The sequence below is a fragment of the Grammomys surdaster genome, unplaced genomic scaffold (assembly GCF_004785775.1).
Source record: "Grammomys surdaster isolate TR1022 unplaced genomic scaffold, NIH_TR_1.0 126133, whole genome shotgun sequence".
Lineage (NCBI taxonomy): Eukaryota > Metazoa > Chordata > Mammalia > Rodentia > Muridae > Grammomys > Grammomys surdaster.
The window spans coordinates 1,860,631-1,875,404 of record NW_021620941.1 but is presented as its reverse complement, the minus strand read 5'-3'; the positions used below and the strand labels follow the sequence as shown (position 1 = coordinate 1,875,404).

At 50.1% G+C, this 14,774-nt stretch overlaps 2 protein-coding genes across 4 annotated transcripts in view; one reads left to right on the top strand and one right to left on the bottom strand.

Moving 5' to 3' along the window:
* Ptges2 (prostaglandin E synthase 2) overlaps nucleotides 1-1,045 on the top strand; it is a 7,795-nt gene extending 6,750 nt beyond the window's left edge. Inside the window, exon 7 of the mRNA XM_028757051.1 lies at nucleotides 498-1,045. Within this exon, the coding sequence (XP_028612884.1) occupies nucleotides 498-650 (153 nt within the window). The 3' untranslated portion in view covers nucleotides 651-1,045. The remainder of the gene's footprint in view (nucleotides 1-497) is intronic.
* Nucleotides 1,046-12,602: 11,557 nt separating this feature from the next.
* Slc25a25 (solute carrier family 25 member 25) overlaps nucleotides 12,603-14,774 on the bottom strand; it is a 37,367-nt gene continuing 35,195 nt past the window's right edge. For all 3 annotated transcript variants that reach the window (XM_028756896.1, XM_028756897.1, XM_028756899.1), the window contains 2 exons: nucleotides 14,516-14,666; nucleotides 12,603-14,428 (listed from right to left, as the gene is read on the bottom strand). In XM_028756896.1, coding sequence (XP_028612729.1) covers nucleotides 14,244-14,428; nucleotides 14,516-14,666 — 336 coding nt within the window. In that variant the 3' untranslated portion in view covers nucleotides 12,603-14,243. The remainder of the gene's footprint in view (nucleotides 14,429-14,515; nucleotides 14,667-14,774) is intronic.

Sequence of the window (14,774 nt, the reverse complement as noted above, 5' to 3'; positions counted from 1 at the left end):
TCTCTCTCTCTCTCTCTCTCTCTCTCTCTCTCTCTCTCTCTCTCTCTGTGTGTGTGTGTGTGTGTGTGTGTGTGTGTGTGTGTGTGTGTGTGTGTGGTGTGTTGTGTTGTCAGGGGGAAAAGCAAAGGCAAACAGCTTTCGTGGTTCCTATACCTATAAGGCTAAGGAAGGGGACAGTTTCCGGCTGGGCAGGATCCAGGGACCTAGGTTGGAGTGGCAGGGCCTAGCCTCCCTGTCTGGTTTCCTAGCTCAGTTGCAGCATGCTTGGGCTCCAGGCGTTTACCTGCAAGTCTCACTGACTCACTGACTGGCCTTAGGCCCTGCCCTATCCCTGGCAGTCCGGTAACCAACCAGGTAGCCTTGGTCTGACCAGATGCTGAGATATCTCCTCTTTAAAACCCTACACAACTGGCAGCAAGCAGGCAGTGTGGGTGCCCCGTCTGAGGTCTCAGCAGGCCATGGCCCCAGTGCAATGACTGATCCTTGACCCTCCCTAGGCAGTGTATGGCGTGCTGCGAGTGATGGAGGGTCTGGAGGCCTTTGACGACCTGATGCAACACTCACACATCCAGCCCTGGTACCTGCGGATGGAGCGGGCCATTGAAGAAACCCCCTCAGTGCATTGCGTCCCCCCTAGCTGCAAGGACTAGTTGCCTGGGGCACAAGACCTGGACCGCCCCTGGCTATGCTCATAGGGGACAGAGTCGTTTTGTCTCTGGTCTACCTAGTTCCCCGTTCTCTACTTCTGATACTGGACATTTCTAGGGCCCTTGACGCTGTGGACAAGGCCCAAACTTACAGCTATTCTGAGGGTAAAGGGTCTGGGGTCACAGAAGACTACCCTCCAACCCCAGTTCCAGAGACCTGGTCTCTTGACAGGGACTTCTTTTCAACTCTACTAGGGCTCAATCCCTTGTTGACAGGGATCAGAGCGGGTCCTGCCCTGGACAAGCCCTGGCCACGTGCCTCCTGGTCCAGCTCTCCCCAAGTGCCCTGGGACTGTTGTATTTGTAATAAAGGAGACCCCTACTGCTTCCCTCTGGCATCCGCTGTTCTGAGGTCTGCTCTGTGGGGTGGGTGCTGCTGGGGCTGTCAGTCAAGGAAAGCCAGGACAGGCTGTGTTACCTCTGGTGCCTCTGCCGCACAATTGGTGCCCACTGAACATCCCCAGGAATTGGACACAGGGTTAGTTTGCATATGTTCCTCTCTGAACATGGTGCTCTGGGCAGTGATGTTCCTCTCCAAGCCTCCATCTATCAGATGGGTACATTGATAGTCCTGCATCTGACAAAGTCGAGGGAAATGAGGTATGGTGCACGCTTGTAACCCCACAACCTGAGGTGGGGATAGCTGGAGTTTGGTCTGGGGCTGCAGCGTGAGACCCTGTTTCCCAAAGACAGAGTGAGTCTGGAGTTGTAGCTCACTGGGTAGTGTGCTTTCTCAGCACAGAGAAAGCCCTGGTTTCTACCTGGGCTGTCATTTAAGCACAGTGTGGTAATGCGCACCAGTAATCTCTGCAGGAGGCAGGAAGATCAGAAGTTCTAAGTTAACCTTCATACGTAGTGAGCTTGAGGCTGGCCTCAAAATACAAAGCCAGCAATACACAAATACAAAAACCAACGAGGGGGCTGGAGAGATGGCTCAGTGGGTAAGAGTCCTGACTGCTCTTCCAGAGGTCCTGAGTTCAATTCTGAGCAACCACATGGTGGCTCACAACCATCTGTAATGGGATCTGATGCCCTCTTCTGGTCTGTCTGAAGAAAGACAGTGTACACACATAAAGTAAATCTTTAACAAGGATACCATGGGATGAGGAGGTTGGGGAATAGGTGCAGGTCAAGTGCACATTAGGACGCCAAACCCGACAGTGCTGGGCCCCAGAGATACTGCTGAGGGTCCTTCAGGCAGCCTGTGGCCAACCCAGGCTGGGACAGTGTAGGCTCTTGTTTTGTTTTTTTTAATGTGTACAAATGTTTTGCTTGCATGCATGTCTGTGCACCATGTGCATGCCTGGTGTCTGGAGGTCAGAAGAGGCCACTGGATCCCCTGAAACTGGAGCTAAGATGGCAGTGAGCCACCCAGCCTTTATCTTTTTTTTTTTAAGATTTATTTATTTATTATATATGAGTACACTGTAGCTGTCTTCAGACACACCAAAAGAGGGCATCAAATCTCATTACAGATGGTTGTGAGCCACCATGTGCTTGCTGGGATTTGAACTCAGGACCTCTGGAAGTGCAGTCAGTGCTCTTAACCACTGAGCCATCTCTCCAGCCTGCCTTTATCTCTTCATCCCTGCATCCTATGGGGTCAAAAAGCCATGGGATGGTGGGGGAGGGACAGAGGAGCAAGAGTGGGCAGGGCATATCTAACCCCCAAGCCTGCATGTCCCAGCCCAAAGCCTGCACCCCCATCTTTGTCCCCTTGGAGGAGGTCATGTAGCACCTTAAACTTCTCCCCTTAAGGTCATGTCCAGCAGCACTTCTAATTTCATCCTTCTGCAGATGCAGTATCCCTACACCCTGGCCCCACCCATGATGCACACACACTCCAATAGTCCCTACTCACTCCACAAAGGATTAAATGGCACCCTCTCATTAAAATTAGCTGTCTCACTGCAGCTGCCTCCCCAGAGCCTGTTCTCAAAGCACTCACCCCTGCCTGAGGTCGCTTAGCTCCAGACTGTCCTGATTTGCTTCCCCTGCCAGAATCGTTGTGAGGTTGCAGTTGCAGGAGATCCTGCTGTTACAGGCAGGGAATGGGAGCCTGAACAGCAGCAGCCCTGCCCGGCCTCCCATGTCCCCTCCTCAAGGTTCCATCTACTGTTGTTCCCTGGTGCCTCCTCGAGGAGGCTGACAAACTTCTCAATCCCGGTTTCCCCAGGGAAGCAGCTGGGAGAGATGCCCCCTTCCCACAGGACACCGGAGCCTGGGGAATCCCGCTGCCCGTTGCCTGTGCTCTTGCTGCTCCTGCACTGGATCAGTTGTGTCTAGCCTTGGCTCCCCCTTGAGGTCATCTGAGTTAGGAGGTGAGGCAGGTAGTTTGTGTCCCAGCTGTGAGACATACACTCCTCATCTCCACAGACATGATGTTCATGTCTTCTGCCTCGAAATTCCACAGAGAGCGGTAGGGCTGGTGGAGCCAGGGAATCAAAGGAGTGATCCTGAGGGGTTTCCCCAGAGGTTGCTGTAGGGGGGAGAAGACTGCACTGGCTGGCTGGTGATGAAACCCAAAGGACTGTGCTAGCCAGATTGGCTTCCTATGACTTCGATGGAGAAGGACTGAAGCCACACTCAACTAGGCCTAGCATCCTTTCTTCTTCCTTCTAGCCTGCTTCCCACAGCCACCAGGAGGCACTAGAGAGCCTACAAAGCCTTCAGGAGATGGAAGGAACTTGGGGCTGCCCCCTTGTGGCCAATTCCAGGTTTGGTTAAGTCATCTTCATTGTCCAAATAGACAATAGCTTTAGCATTTAAGCATTTGGAGATGAGTAAGAAAAATCATATTTCATAGGGGCCAGAGCTGATATGGGGAGCAGTGCCTAGTCTGTGTCATGTCCAAGTCTTATGGTCTGCTTTTGAGAAAGGTCTCTGTAGCCCAGGCTGGGCTGGAACCTGACAGATAACCCGGGCTGACCTCAAACTTGTGACCTGCAGCCTCCTAAGGGCTGGGAATACAGATGTGTACCATGTTGCCCAGTTTCCCCCATGGTCTTGGCTGAGCGGAGGCCAGAGTTGGGGCCTCTGTCCTCTCGTGATTGCAACTTTGGGCAAGTCTCATTCCTCTGGGGAACTGGCATCAGTAACTATCTGTGAGGTTGGTGAGGTTGGGGTCCAGAAGTGTTTGGAAAATGATACAGGCTTGTATATAATCAGTGACGTCATCTGCCTCAGAATAATGTCCCTGTGTGTCCTGGCTGGCTTTGTGTGTCAACTTGACACAAGCTGGAGTTATCACAGAGAAAGGGGCCTCCCTTGAGGAAATGCCTTCATGAGATCCCGCTGTAAGGCATTTTCTCAATTAGTGATCCATGGGGGAGGGCCCAGCCCATTGTGGGTGGTACCATCCCTGGGCTGGTGGTCCTGGGTTCTATAAGAAAGCAGGGTGAGCAAACTATGAGAATCAAGCCAGTAAGTAGCACCCTTCATGGCCTCCGCATCAGCTTCTGTCTCCAGATTCCTGTCCTGTGTGAGTTCTTGTCCTGACTTCCTCCAGTGATAGACAGAAAGTGTAAGCCAAACGAACCCTTTCTTCCCCAACTTGTTTTTTGGTCATGGTGTTTTATCACAGCAATAAAACCCTGACTAAGACATTATGACTCTCAGCATTGAGTCAAGGACACAGGAAGTAGGCATAAGAATCCTGAGAACAAGATGTCTTCCTCATGGTAGTCAGAGAGGGAGCCCCCAGGGAGGAGTCTAATTTTCCTGTTTTTGTCAAATTTCCATTTAAAAACATTTTGAAGAATTGTTTTAAAGTATTGTGCCCGTGTGCAAGTGCTTGTGCAAGTGTGTGTGTGTGTGTGCATGCACACATGCATATGGAGGCAAGAAGCATCAGCTACCCCAGGAGCTGGACTTGGAGGCCACTGCCAGCCGCCTGACATGGGGGCTGAAAATGGACCCTGGGTCTTCTGTAAGAGCAGTCTGTGTTCACAACCACAGAGCCACCTCCCACCCTTACACTTTCTTTGGGATTAGGTGAACAATGAATGTGTATTCTCCATGGAAACTATTCTAGGTTTAAACTCTTTTCTCACCCTTCACAACAGTTGTCTGGTTTTCCAGTGTGCCATGTTCCCAGGGCATCACTTCTGCTGTTTTTAACCCAATAGGAAGGGTTTCCGGGGGGTGGGCGTGCTTGGTGGTACCAGGGAATGAACACCTTTTTGTTTGTGTTTTGAGACAGGACCTGCCTGTATTCCAGGCGACTCTGGAGCTCAGTGTGTAGCTCTGCTGGCCTCATAGATGCTTTACAGCCTCCTGAGTGCTAGGGCTCTTGTATGTGGTTACACACTGTGGGGACCCTGTGTGGGGAGAGCACTTCAGGCAGCTGACTGGAAGCTTGCCCTCCCCAGAACCTGTTGCACTTGATGTGCTGAAGGGAATTTCTAGGTGTGATCGAGCTGCTGACTTTGAGATGGGGAGATTGTCTAGGCAGGCCCTAAAAGCAATCAAGAGAGGCAGGCAGAAAGCCAGGTGGCATGTCCCAAAACTGTGAAGCCAGAACACAAGGAAGTAAGACCAGGAAGGTCAGAAGTTCAAGGTCATCTTTGTCCTCCTCTACAAGGTGAGTTTGAGGGCAGCCTGAGCTACATTAGAAATATAAAGCAAACAGATAGAGATGGGATCAGAGACAGGCTGTATCTCTCTGTGGAAGCTCAGCAGCTGGAGGAGTCAGAAAGGGTCACAAGCAGTGGAGCACAGAAGCCTCCAGAAGCTAGAAGACAAACTCTACAGGCGGAGCCAGATCTGCTGACACCTTGACTCTAGGTAGTGGAACTGACTTTGGACTTCAGGCCTCCAGAAACTGGCATGTTCTGAGTCACTGAGTTTGTGGTTCCTGGTAAGAGCAGCCCTGAGAGGCTAAACACAGATGCTATCCGTAGAGGGAAAGGAAAGAGAAATGAGTAGAGGACTTGGCAATGGAGCAAGTCCAAGGTCTCTTGTCGCCGTCTGTGAAGGTACAGGGATGCAGGGACCCATGCTGGTGCTCTCTCCGTCAGCCTCAGCAAGTGCTATGAGAAATAAAGCTTCTCCAGGACCATAGGCTGGGCTCACAGTGACAGAAAATGACAAGAGTCTGGTTCATTGGGATGCTCTCCTGTCTGGTCCTGTGCTTGGGAACTCTATCCAGCAGGCTCAGGCTGATGGCCCCTGCAGAAGGACTGAGGAGGTCACCAGCTATCGCTGGCCTCAAGTTTACCTCTGCTGCCACCAGCAGCTCTCATCCAGCCCAGACCAACTGTGGCCACGCTGGGCTGGCTGGCCCTTGGGTGCAAGGACCAAGGTCCACCTGGACAGTTGGGCCCAGCAAGAAGGTTCCTCCCCTTCCACCTTTCCCCTACATTCCAGTCCACTTAGACCAGTGAAGTCTGGATTGGGGACACTAGAGCACAGGCCACCATGGCGAACAAGGCCACTCTCCCCTTTGTGTGAACTGAGACATGTCTTTCCCCTTCAGGACTGTAAGGAAGGTTCCTGTGAGGAAGCTTTGGCTGGGCAATGCAGAAGCCTTGGCCAAGATCCTACCACAGTGCCCTGATTTACCTTGTAACCTGATCTAAAGGCTTCGTGGGGGAAGATAATCTAAACCACATGTGCATGTTAACAATTCCAGGCTCCAGGCATGTGCAGCGACAGGGAACAAAGCCCTCAGCATTGAATGGATGGATAAGAGCCCGAGGAATGGGAACAATCAGGTGGCGTGTACCAGGCAGCAGGGTGGGGAGAAGAAGGCTGGCTTAGGTGGGGAACAGCCTAGTTCTAAGTAAGGCAGGCAGGCAGTGGAGGTCTCACGACGGTCAAACCAAACCGTAATACGTAGGGCCTGGGGACAGAGACCGCTAATAGCCCTGGCCGGTGAGCTTTGTACTGTACCCACCTCACAGTGCCTGACAAGCCAGTTCAGTTGCTGGTAAGGCCTTTCCTTCCAGCTGACTTGGAGGACAAGGCTTTGGACAGGTGGCAGAGCAGGCTTGAGAGCTAAGGCCAATCAGCCAAAGGTAAGGAAAGTATTCATCTGTTGTCCTGGTAACAAATTCCCAAAGTAAGTGGTATATTTGATGTCCTAGCCAATTCCCAGAACTTTGCTTGGCAAACCCCACAGACATTAATTCTCACCCAGCTGTAGGTGTGGGTGGGGCCAGCTCCCTGTAGTGGCTGCTAGTAGGATCCAGTTGTTTCTTAGCTTTCAGACATAGCCCCTCTGCCTCTTCATGCTGAGTCCCCATTCCTCCCTCTGTTTAGATTATTGGACCACTGAGATGGCTTAGCAGGTAAAGGTGCTTGCCGTTGATCCGAGGACCTGACCTTAGTCCCCAGGACCCTCATAATGAAAGGACAGAATAGACTTCCACAAGTTCTCCTTTAACCTCCACACATGCACCTAAACACACACGCACACACAAATAAGTAAAAATAAGTACATAATAACGCAGGATACCATATGTACCCTGCTTTAAATTCAGGCTTACCTTGAACTCTGCCTCTCAAATGCTGGGATTCCACCCTGCCACTTTTTGATTCTTATAAGGGGTAACCACTGAATTTGGGGTTCCCTCTCAATGCAGAATAGGCTCAACACACTGGGAACTACCACAAAGGGCAGAGTCTAGGCAAACTCCAGAGCCCTTGGCTCATTGAAGCTGAGGCACCTTGAGAACCTAAAGTCCTTCTGAAAGGGTGAGGAGCTAGGGACCAGGCTGATAACCCGCTCATGGCAAGCCGTAAAGTCTGCTCCTTCCCTTGTACCCAAGCAGCCTGGCCTGCAGTCTGGACAATGCTAATAATGCCTTCTCGGGAGTTGAAGTTCTATTAAACTCTTTCTCAATTTCCCCCACATTCTCAACTCTGGCTTGTTCCAACTGTTTCCATAAGGAAAGTTCTCTAACGTCATCCTAACTTGATTCCATAAGCAAAGATCTATTCCTAAACAAGGTGACATTCTGAAGTTCTAAGTTGACACAAAGGTAAAGGACAGTATTCGATCTAGTACAGGTGGTAGGACATGCTGGTTCCACACCTGGGCTCAGTATAGCAGGTGTGTGCCAGAGGCCCTGAGCTGCTTCCTGCCACCCCTGTAGCAGCCTGGCCTAGTTCTGGATGTGCGGCGCCATGAGAACACTGGAGGAAGATCTGGCACCAGAGAGACAACTACAAAAGTTCTCCCTGCCACAAGGCTGAACCTCTGCTCGAGACAGGCAGAGAGCAAAGCGAGCCTATCAGGGGAGGCCAGGTGCTTGACTCTGAGCAGAGAGCTCCAGGTCAGTGTACTCTGGAGCCCTGTGTAGCCCAGTGAGGCTGCACGGGGACCCTAGAAGGGGCCCAGTGTTTTATGGGACTGAAACTTAGTATTTCAGAGTCTTTTGTGAAGAAGGAAAACAAACTGGTGGCTCAAACCTCCAATCCCAGCAGCTGGGAGGTGGAGGCAGGAGGATGGAGTTCAAGGCCAGCTCTAAGAAATATAGCAAGATTGTCTCAAATGAAACAAAAGGGGGGACAACCCCACAAGGACCTAGGCACTACTCCAAGACATGGGATCCTTAGAGTCAAGACACTTTATATAAGCACAGACTCCTGTCGGGGTCCAGCCTCAACACAGGATTGGAGTTCTCAACTGGAAGCAGGGATATCTGTGTATATTATAATAAATATTCACAGACTACTTTTTGGGTACAAGCTGACAGGCAATTTTTCAAGGCTTAAAATTTCTCTCTCTTCTCTCTCAATCTCTGCTTTCTCTCTTGCTCGTTCGCTCGCAGCTTGAGGCTGCACACACTCCGTGTTCTCCTGTGCACTCTGCTTTTCTCCTGTGTGCTTTTCTTTTCTTGAACTCCCACACTCTTACACACCTCTGTGCGTTCCCCTTTGACTCTCACACACACTCTTCACACACATCTCACATACACCTCACACACACCACATACACTCTCCTTTCACTCACACACACACTCTCCATACACACCTCACATTCTCTCTTCACTCACTCTTCACATTCTTTCTTCACTCACTCTTCACATTCTCTTCTCATGCTCTCTCGGCTTTTTCTTGCCTCAGTCTTTTATTGATATTCCAAAAGCAGATAGAAAAAAAGACATTGTATAATCATTGCCAAATCAAATTCAAAAGAATAACCACATCCCACAAAGAACTAAGAATTACAATTGTTCCCCAAAGTTTCAAGCTTCCCTATCCCCAGGTCTGTAGCCAAAATAATAATAATTGCAAACTTGTCATTATTTAAACTTTAACTTTTGACTTATTATACTTGAGAGCTCCGAGCTCCGAGCTGAGCTACTTGCATTTTCCTGTGAAGCTCTAATGATAAATGACATGGGCAAAGCTGCCAGGCAGTGGCCAGAAAGAATCAACTTAGCCCTTAACTCGGTAGTTCTGCTAGCTTTCTGCTTCTGCACATTGCACACAATGACTCTCCTAAGAGTCCCAGTGTTTGGACTTAGTTCTACTAATATATAATTTTATGCATTCTATACTTGCTTATCCAGGAACCATTTTTAAATGCTGTGCAAAACTTCTATAATAACTTCAATAGTTTTTTCCTTTCTCGAGGTCCCAATGTTGGCTCTATTTCATTTTCTAATAATCTCTTCAAACTTTCTTTGCAAGTCAAGCATTAATCTGGAACTGCCATTGTGCAGTCTTTGCATTGTTCCCAAGATGAGAACACACAGCATGCACCTGGGCCATTAGGACTGTGCTGTGCAGTGCCCTATGTCTCAATTTTTAATTGTTTAAGAATCATTACATCAAGAAACGTCTAGTTTCACAGAATTCACCAGAGCAGGAGGAAGAAGTAAGAAAGTCAGATATAATAGAATAATTATGCATACCAAGGCCAACTGAAAAGCAGTCACGCACAAATGAAATCTATACAGCAGTTGTCCAGGGCTAAGGTTAGGAGAAATGGGAACAACTGTTTTTTTTACAAAGAGCTGCCGAACTCAGGCTTGTGAGATGTCTCCTGCAGGCAGTCCCTGTCATTGTACGCCGTCCCCAGCAGAGGCTCAGTACTGGCTGAGCCCTGTGGCAGGAAAACCCTTGAAGTTCTGGTGCCAGATCTTCCTTCAATGTCCCAATGGCCCAGGGCACCCAGGGCCAGGCCAGGCTGCTACAGGGATGGCAGAAAGATAAGCTGTATAACTTCTTTGTTCCCTGCCTGTTGAGCTCAGTAGGTCTGTGGTGTGACTCCCAGATTAATATGGGGAGGAAGACAGAGCTTTGCCCAACTTTTTAAACTGGAATCCAGTGAAATACACCATGATGTGCACCATGCTTTGGTGAATGACCTTGATTTCTTCCTTGATGCCATTGTTAGCACTCCCTGAGATAGCCACCATTCTAAAGGAAGAGTATGTGAGATCTACTTAGCATGTTTTTTTTTTTTTTGTTTTGTTTTGTTTTTGAGACAGCAGGGTTTTTAATAACAAAAATAGTATTTGTTTGGAGGGGCAGGGAGGGTTCCTGTGGTCAGAGGATGACTTGTGGTAGGCAGATGCCTCCTTTCAGCAGTGGGTCTGAGGACTGGACCCAGGTCACCAGGCTTAGCAGCAAGTGCCTTGACTGATCCACCAAGCCAGCTTGCTGGCCCTTCCTGTGTTAAGAGTGTCCTTTTATTGCCTATAGCTTCAGGAATTAATTCCCATGTTGCCTTCCAATGCCTCGGCAGAATGGTTTGAAAAGTTTTTCTTTTTTCTTTTTTTGCTTTTCGAGACAGGGTTTCTGTGTAGTCCTGGCTGTCCTAGAACTGACTCTGTAGACCAGGCTGGCCTCGAACTCAGAAATCCACCTGCCTCTGCCTCCCAAGTGCTGAGATTAAAGGCGTGCATCACCACCGCCCAGCTGATAGTCTTTTTTTTAAAAATTATTTTATTTATATGAGTACACTGTAGCTGTCTTTAGACACACCAGAAAAGGGCAGGTTGTAAGCCACCAGGTGGTTGCTGGGAATTAAACTCAGGATCTCTGGAAGAGCAGTCAGTGCTCTTAACCACTGAGCCATCTCTCCAGCCCTGATTGTTGATAGTCTTGCTACAGACTAGCCTTCAACTCACCCTCCTGCTTCAGTCCCTCCCCAGTGCTAGGACAACAGCACTAACCACCACAACAGGACTAAACCACCACACCCAGGACAAACTATTATTTTTGTTTCTGAGACAAGGTCTCAGTACATAGCCCTGGCTGGCCTCAAACTCAAGAGATCCTCCTGCCTCTGCTCCTTGAGTGCCCACAACGCCAGCACAAGCTACACAGTATGTTTTCACTCAGAGGGAAGCAGGTGCAGGCTTGGGGACAGAACCACTGATTCACAGGGGCACTGTCTGATTGACTTCACCGATTGACCTTGCTTGCCCCTGGAAGAACTGAGTGGACTGCTCCAGGTTCTCAGCAAACTCGGATGTGGCCCCCTTCAAATAGTCTAATGCTTGTGTGCATGCTGGCATCTTTGGCTTCCCCGACATCTCATAGAACAGGGCCCTTTGTTATGTATCGTGTCCAGTGTGTCCCATATTCTCCCCACCCTGACCTCACTTCCTTGGTCATTTGTAAATTATTTTGTGTGTATGCATTCGTGCACCACAGTGTAAGTGTGAAGGTCACAGAACAGCCTGAACAATTTTGCTCCTTCTACCACATGGGGCTCAGGTCACCAGGCTTGGCAGCACTGCATCTACTATTACTGATGAGCCATCTCCCTGGAGACAAGATCTCACTATATGGCTTTAGCTGTCCTGAAACTCAATATGTAGACCAGGTTGACCTTGAACTCAGATCTGTCTTCCTCTGCCTTCCTAGCACTAGGACTAAATGAATGTACAACCATCCCCAGCTAGTGTTATTTTTATTTATATAGCATGTTTGTGTGTGTATACCATGTGTACAGGGGCCCATAGGAGTTTGGCCCTCTGGGGGAGGAGCTGCCTCACCCAAAGGCTGGTAAATGCTGACCCCTGAGCCGTCTCACTAGGCCATAAATGCCATTTTAATAAAAAATGAGTACAATTTTATTACTTTATTTTTAAGGTTTATGTGTGTGGGTGTAGACGTGGAGGCCAGAGGACAACTTGTGGGAGTTATACACTGGTTCTTTCCAGCATGTGGTTTGTCCCCTTGATGGAAGGTTCTGGGTGACAGGAACCAGAGTTCAGGGTTTCCGGTCTAAGATTCACTCAGGTATGTACATCAATCACTCAGAAAAAAAGGAGGCAGGGGAGGCAGACTTAAGAGCTTTGGCAAGACTCAGGATGAGGATAAAGAGGGCAGCAAGGGTGGCTGTCATGAGCAGTGGGGTCCTAGGTCTACCTGAAGGTAGACAGGTTCTCTGACAGACAGGACTAGAATGAGAGGTTAGACAAAAAGCAGGGTGCTGTGGATGACATAAAGGTTTTTGGCTTGAGTCTTTAGAAGAATGGGGCCACTTTCTGCAGGGGTGATAAAGACAGAGATGCAGCTCTGGGAGGAAAGCCAGGAAATGCTTTAACATATGTGACATTTTAATGCTTATCAGTTGTTCCAGTGGAGAGGGTGACTTGTGCATGCAGGGACTCATCTGGGTTCAAGTACAAATTGAGAATCCTCTAACGAAGCTCTGAGACAGCCTGGTGGGTGTGACGGAGACAGGTTTGGGTTGGCCAGGCCTTTGAAGCACCCGGGAGGCCTGGGTAAAAGCAGTCTGGTACCTGGAGACCATGTGAAGAATAAGCTCCCAGCAGGAAGGGGAGGCCCTTGCCACAGATCGCCAATCTAACCAACACTCACTAAAGGTGAAGTGGCTCCCTAAAGATGAGGGGGTAACTATGGATGAGGAAAATGTTAATGTCCCCCAACACCCAAGCCCAGAACAGAAAAACCCTGGCTCCACTGTCACATTTGAAGCGACTTTATTAGAAGGCTGCTTGCCTTTGACAAACTCCAGTTACAGCATAGACTATGCAGACCGGTGACTTTTGCATTGATCTTGCATCCTGTTTGGATTTTCCACATCAGGCCATTCTGGGCAAAGGAGGCACAGTTGCCAAGTGGCCGGAGGATGGCTACTCATTGGGCAGTCACAGGCCAGAAGGGAGACCAGGTCACAGGTTGGGGAAGGCAGGCCACCCCGTCCTTCAGTCCTCACCCTCATACCAAATTCCTGGTAAAGCACCTCATTGCCTTGTCGTTCCAAAAGGGCAAAATAAATCCTTCCGGTCCAGGAAAGAATGTCAAGCCACCACCTTTCCCACTACCCTACCCGGCCTGAGGGGTCCTCCCTGTGCCTTTCCTTCTGTTTCTGGTGGGATGGACATGCCATCAGTGTGGGCAGCAGGCAAGGTCACTCTGTGGCCACTTTTCCATCTTGTCTCCCCATGCCCCACCAGGTGGTGACAGGAAGGTACAATCAAACCATGAACATAAATATGAATAAAAAAATGAACTTGAAAATGACAGGCTATTAATTAAACACATCTATAAAAATAGTTAGGACATAACTCTGTTCAAATAAATACAAAATAAATAGGCTCCAAGCAGAGTGGTACACGTGTGGAATGTGAGGCTGGTCCCGCTTGGCCCCATAGGGCCCTCAGAACAGACTTGAGAGCAGGCAAACAACCTACCCCAGGCTCGCAGTAAGTGCGGCAGTGCAGTGTCCAGCTTGTCCTTCTGAACCAAATCCTTTACCCAGTAAGACATAATTAAGGCCTTCAGCATCTTTTTCTTCTCATCGGGGCAGCAGACATGGGCAGGTACTCTGCCCACCCTCACACCACAGAACCAAACAATGAGTGTGGGGATGAGCTGGTGCCAGTCCTCACAGGGCTTAGGGGCAGCTCAGAGGACATCAGGCCCATGCAGGCAGCACAGATCCTCTGGGTTCCAGGTGCCAGCACTAGCTTTCAGCAAAGCCGTGCACCGAGGTGTCAGGCAGCCAGTGCCTGAGTACCAGGGCGCATCCAGGTGGCCTTGCTTGTGAGCTCAGAATAGGCAAGGACATAATGGTCCTTCTTCAGCTTCCAATACCACAGGTCCACATGGATCCTGCAGCTTGGGAAACAGGTTTGGAAGAGCAGCACTGAGGGAAGATGGACAGAAGGACAAGAGTGGGTACAGGCCCACTTTCTACCACAGTGCATCAGTGGAAAGATACAAGGGGCACAGGAATGCTCTTTGGACCAGAGGGATGCCGTAGCTGAGGTCAGGCTGCGTGAACGAGATGGAAGAACTAAGCTGGCATCCAAGCTCGCTATCTGGCAGGCACTGCGGAAAATGTCCTGTCTCTAGTGCAGGAGCCCACATCTTACTGACCCCTGGGCCCCAAGGAACATCCACAGGTCTTCCTTGGAAGAGACACAAAGGTCTGCCAGGTCAGCAGGACCAGCCCAGAGCTTGCCAGCTCCCTGCCCGTCCCCTGCGGTATCCTCGGTTTCACAGCTTGGGAAAGTCAGCTTAGTGTTGGCACATTCACAGAATGAGGCGGCTGCACACCCTGGGCTGCAGCCCAGGGTCACCAAGTCCGCCACCCTCCCGTCACCGAGACTGCACGCCCAGGGTGATCTTCAGGTTCTCATAGACCACGTAGCTGATGCTCACAGCTGGAATCACCTTCATGAAGTTGGGGGCCAGACCCCGGTATAGCCCAAAGGCCCCCTCAGTCCGTAGAATCTGTTTGAAGAGGCTGCTCATGGTTACCTCAGGGGCACCCTCAATGGAGGCTGTGGGAGAGAGGCCACTGGTCAGATGTGATCTGTCACCCACCCCAACTCCTAGAGACATGAAAGCCAGCCCAGGACCAGCCTTACCTTGTGCCTGCATCCGGGTCCTGACCAGGGCTAATGGGTAGCTGGCCAGCTGGCCACAGGTACTGGAGATAGTGCCACAGGCCAGGAGAACGAACACGCCAGGGTCTGCACTGTTCACTGCGTAGCGCTGTAACCAGGTATTCTTCAATGTCTAGAGGGAATGGGATACAGAGGTTAGCTTTAAAGAGCCAGTATGGGAGACAGACACCGGGGTGTGTGTGTGTGTGTGTGTGTGTGTGTGTGTGTGTGTGTGTGTGTG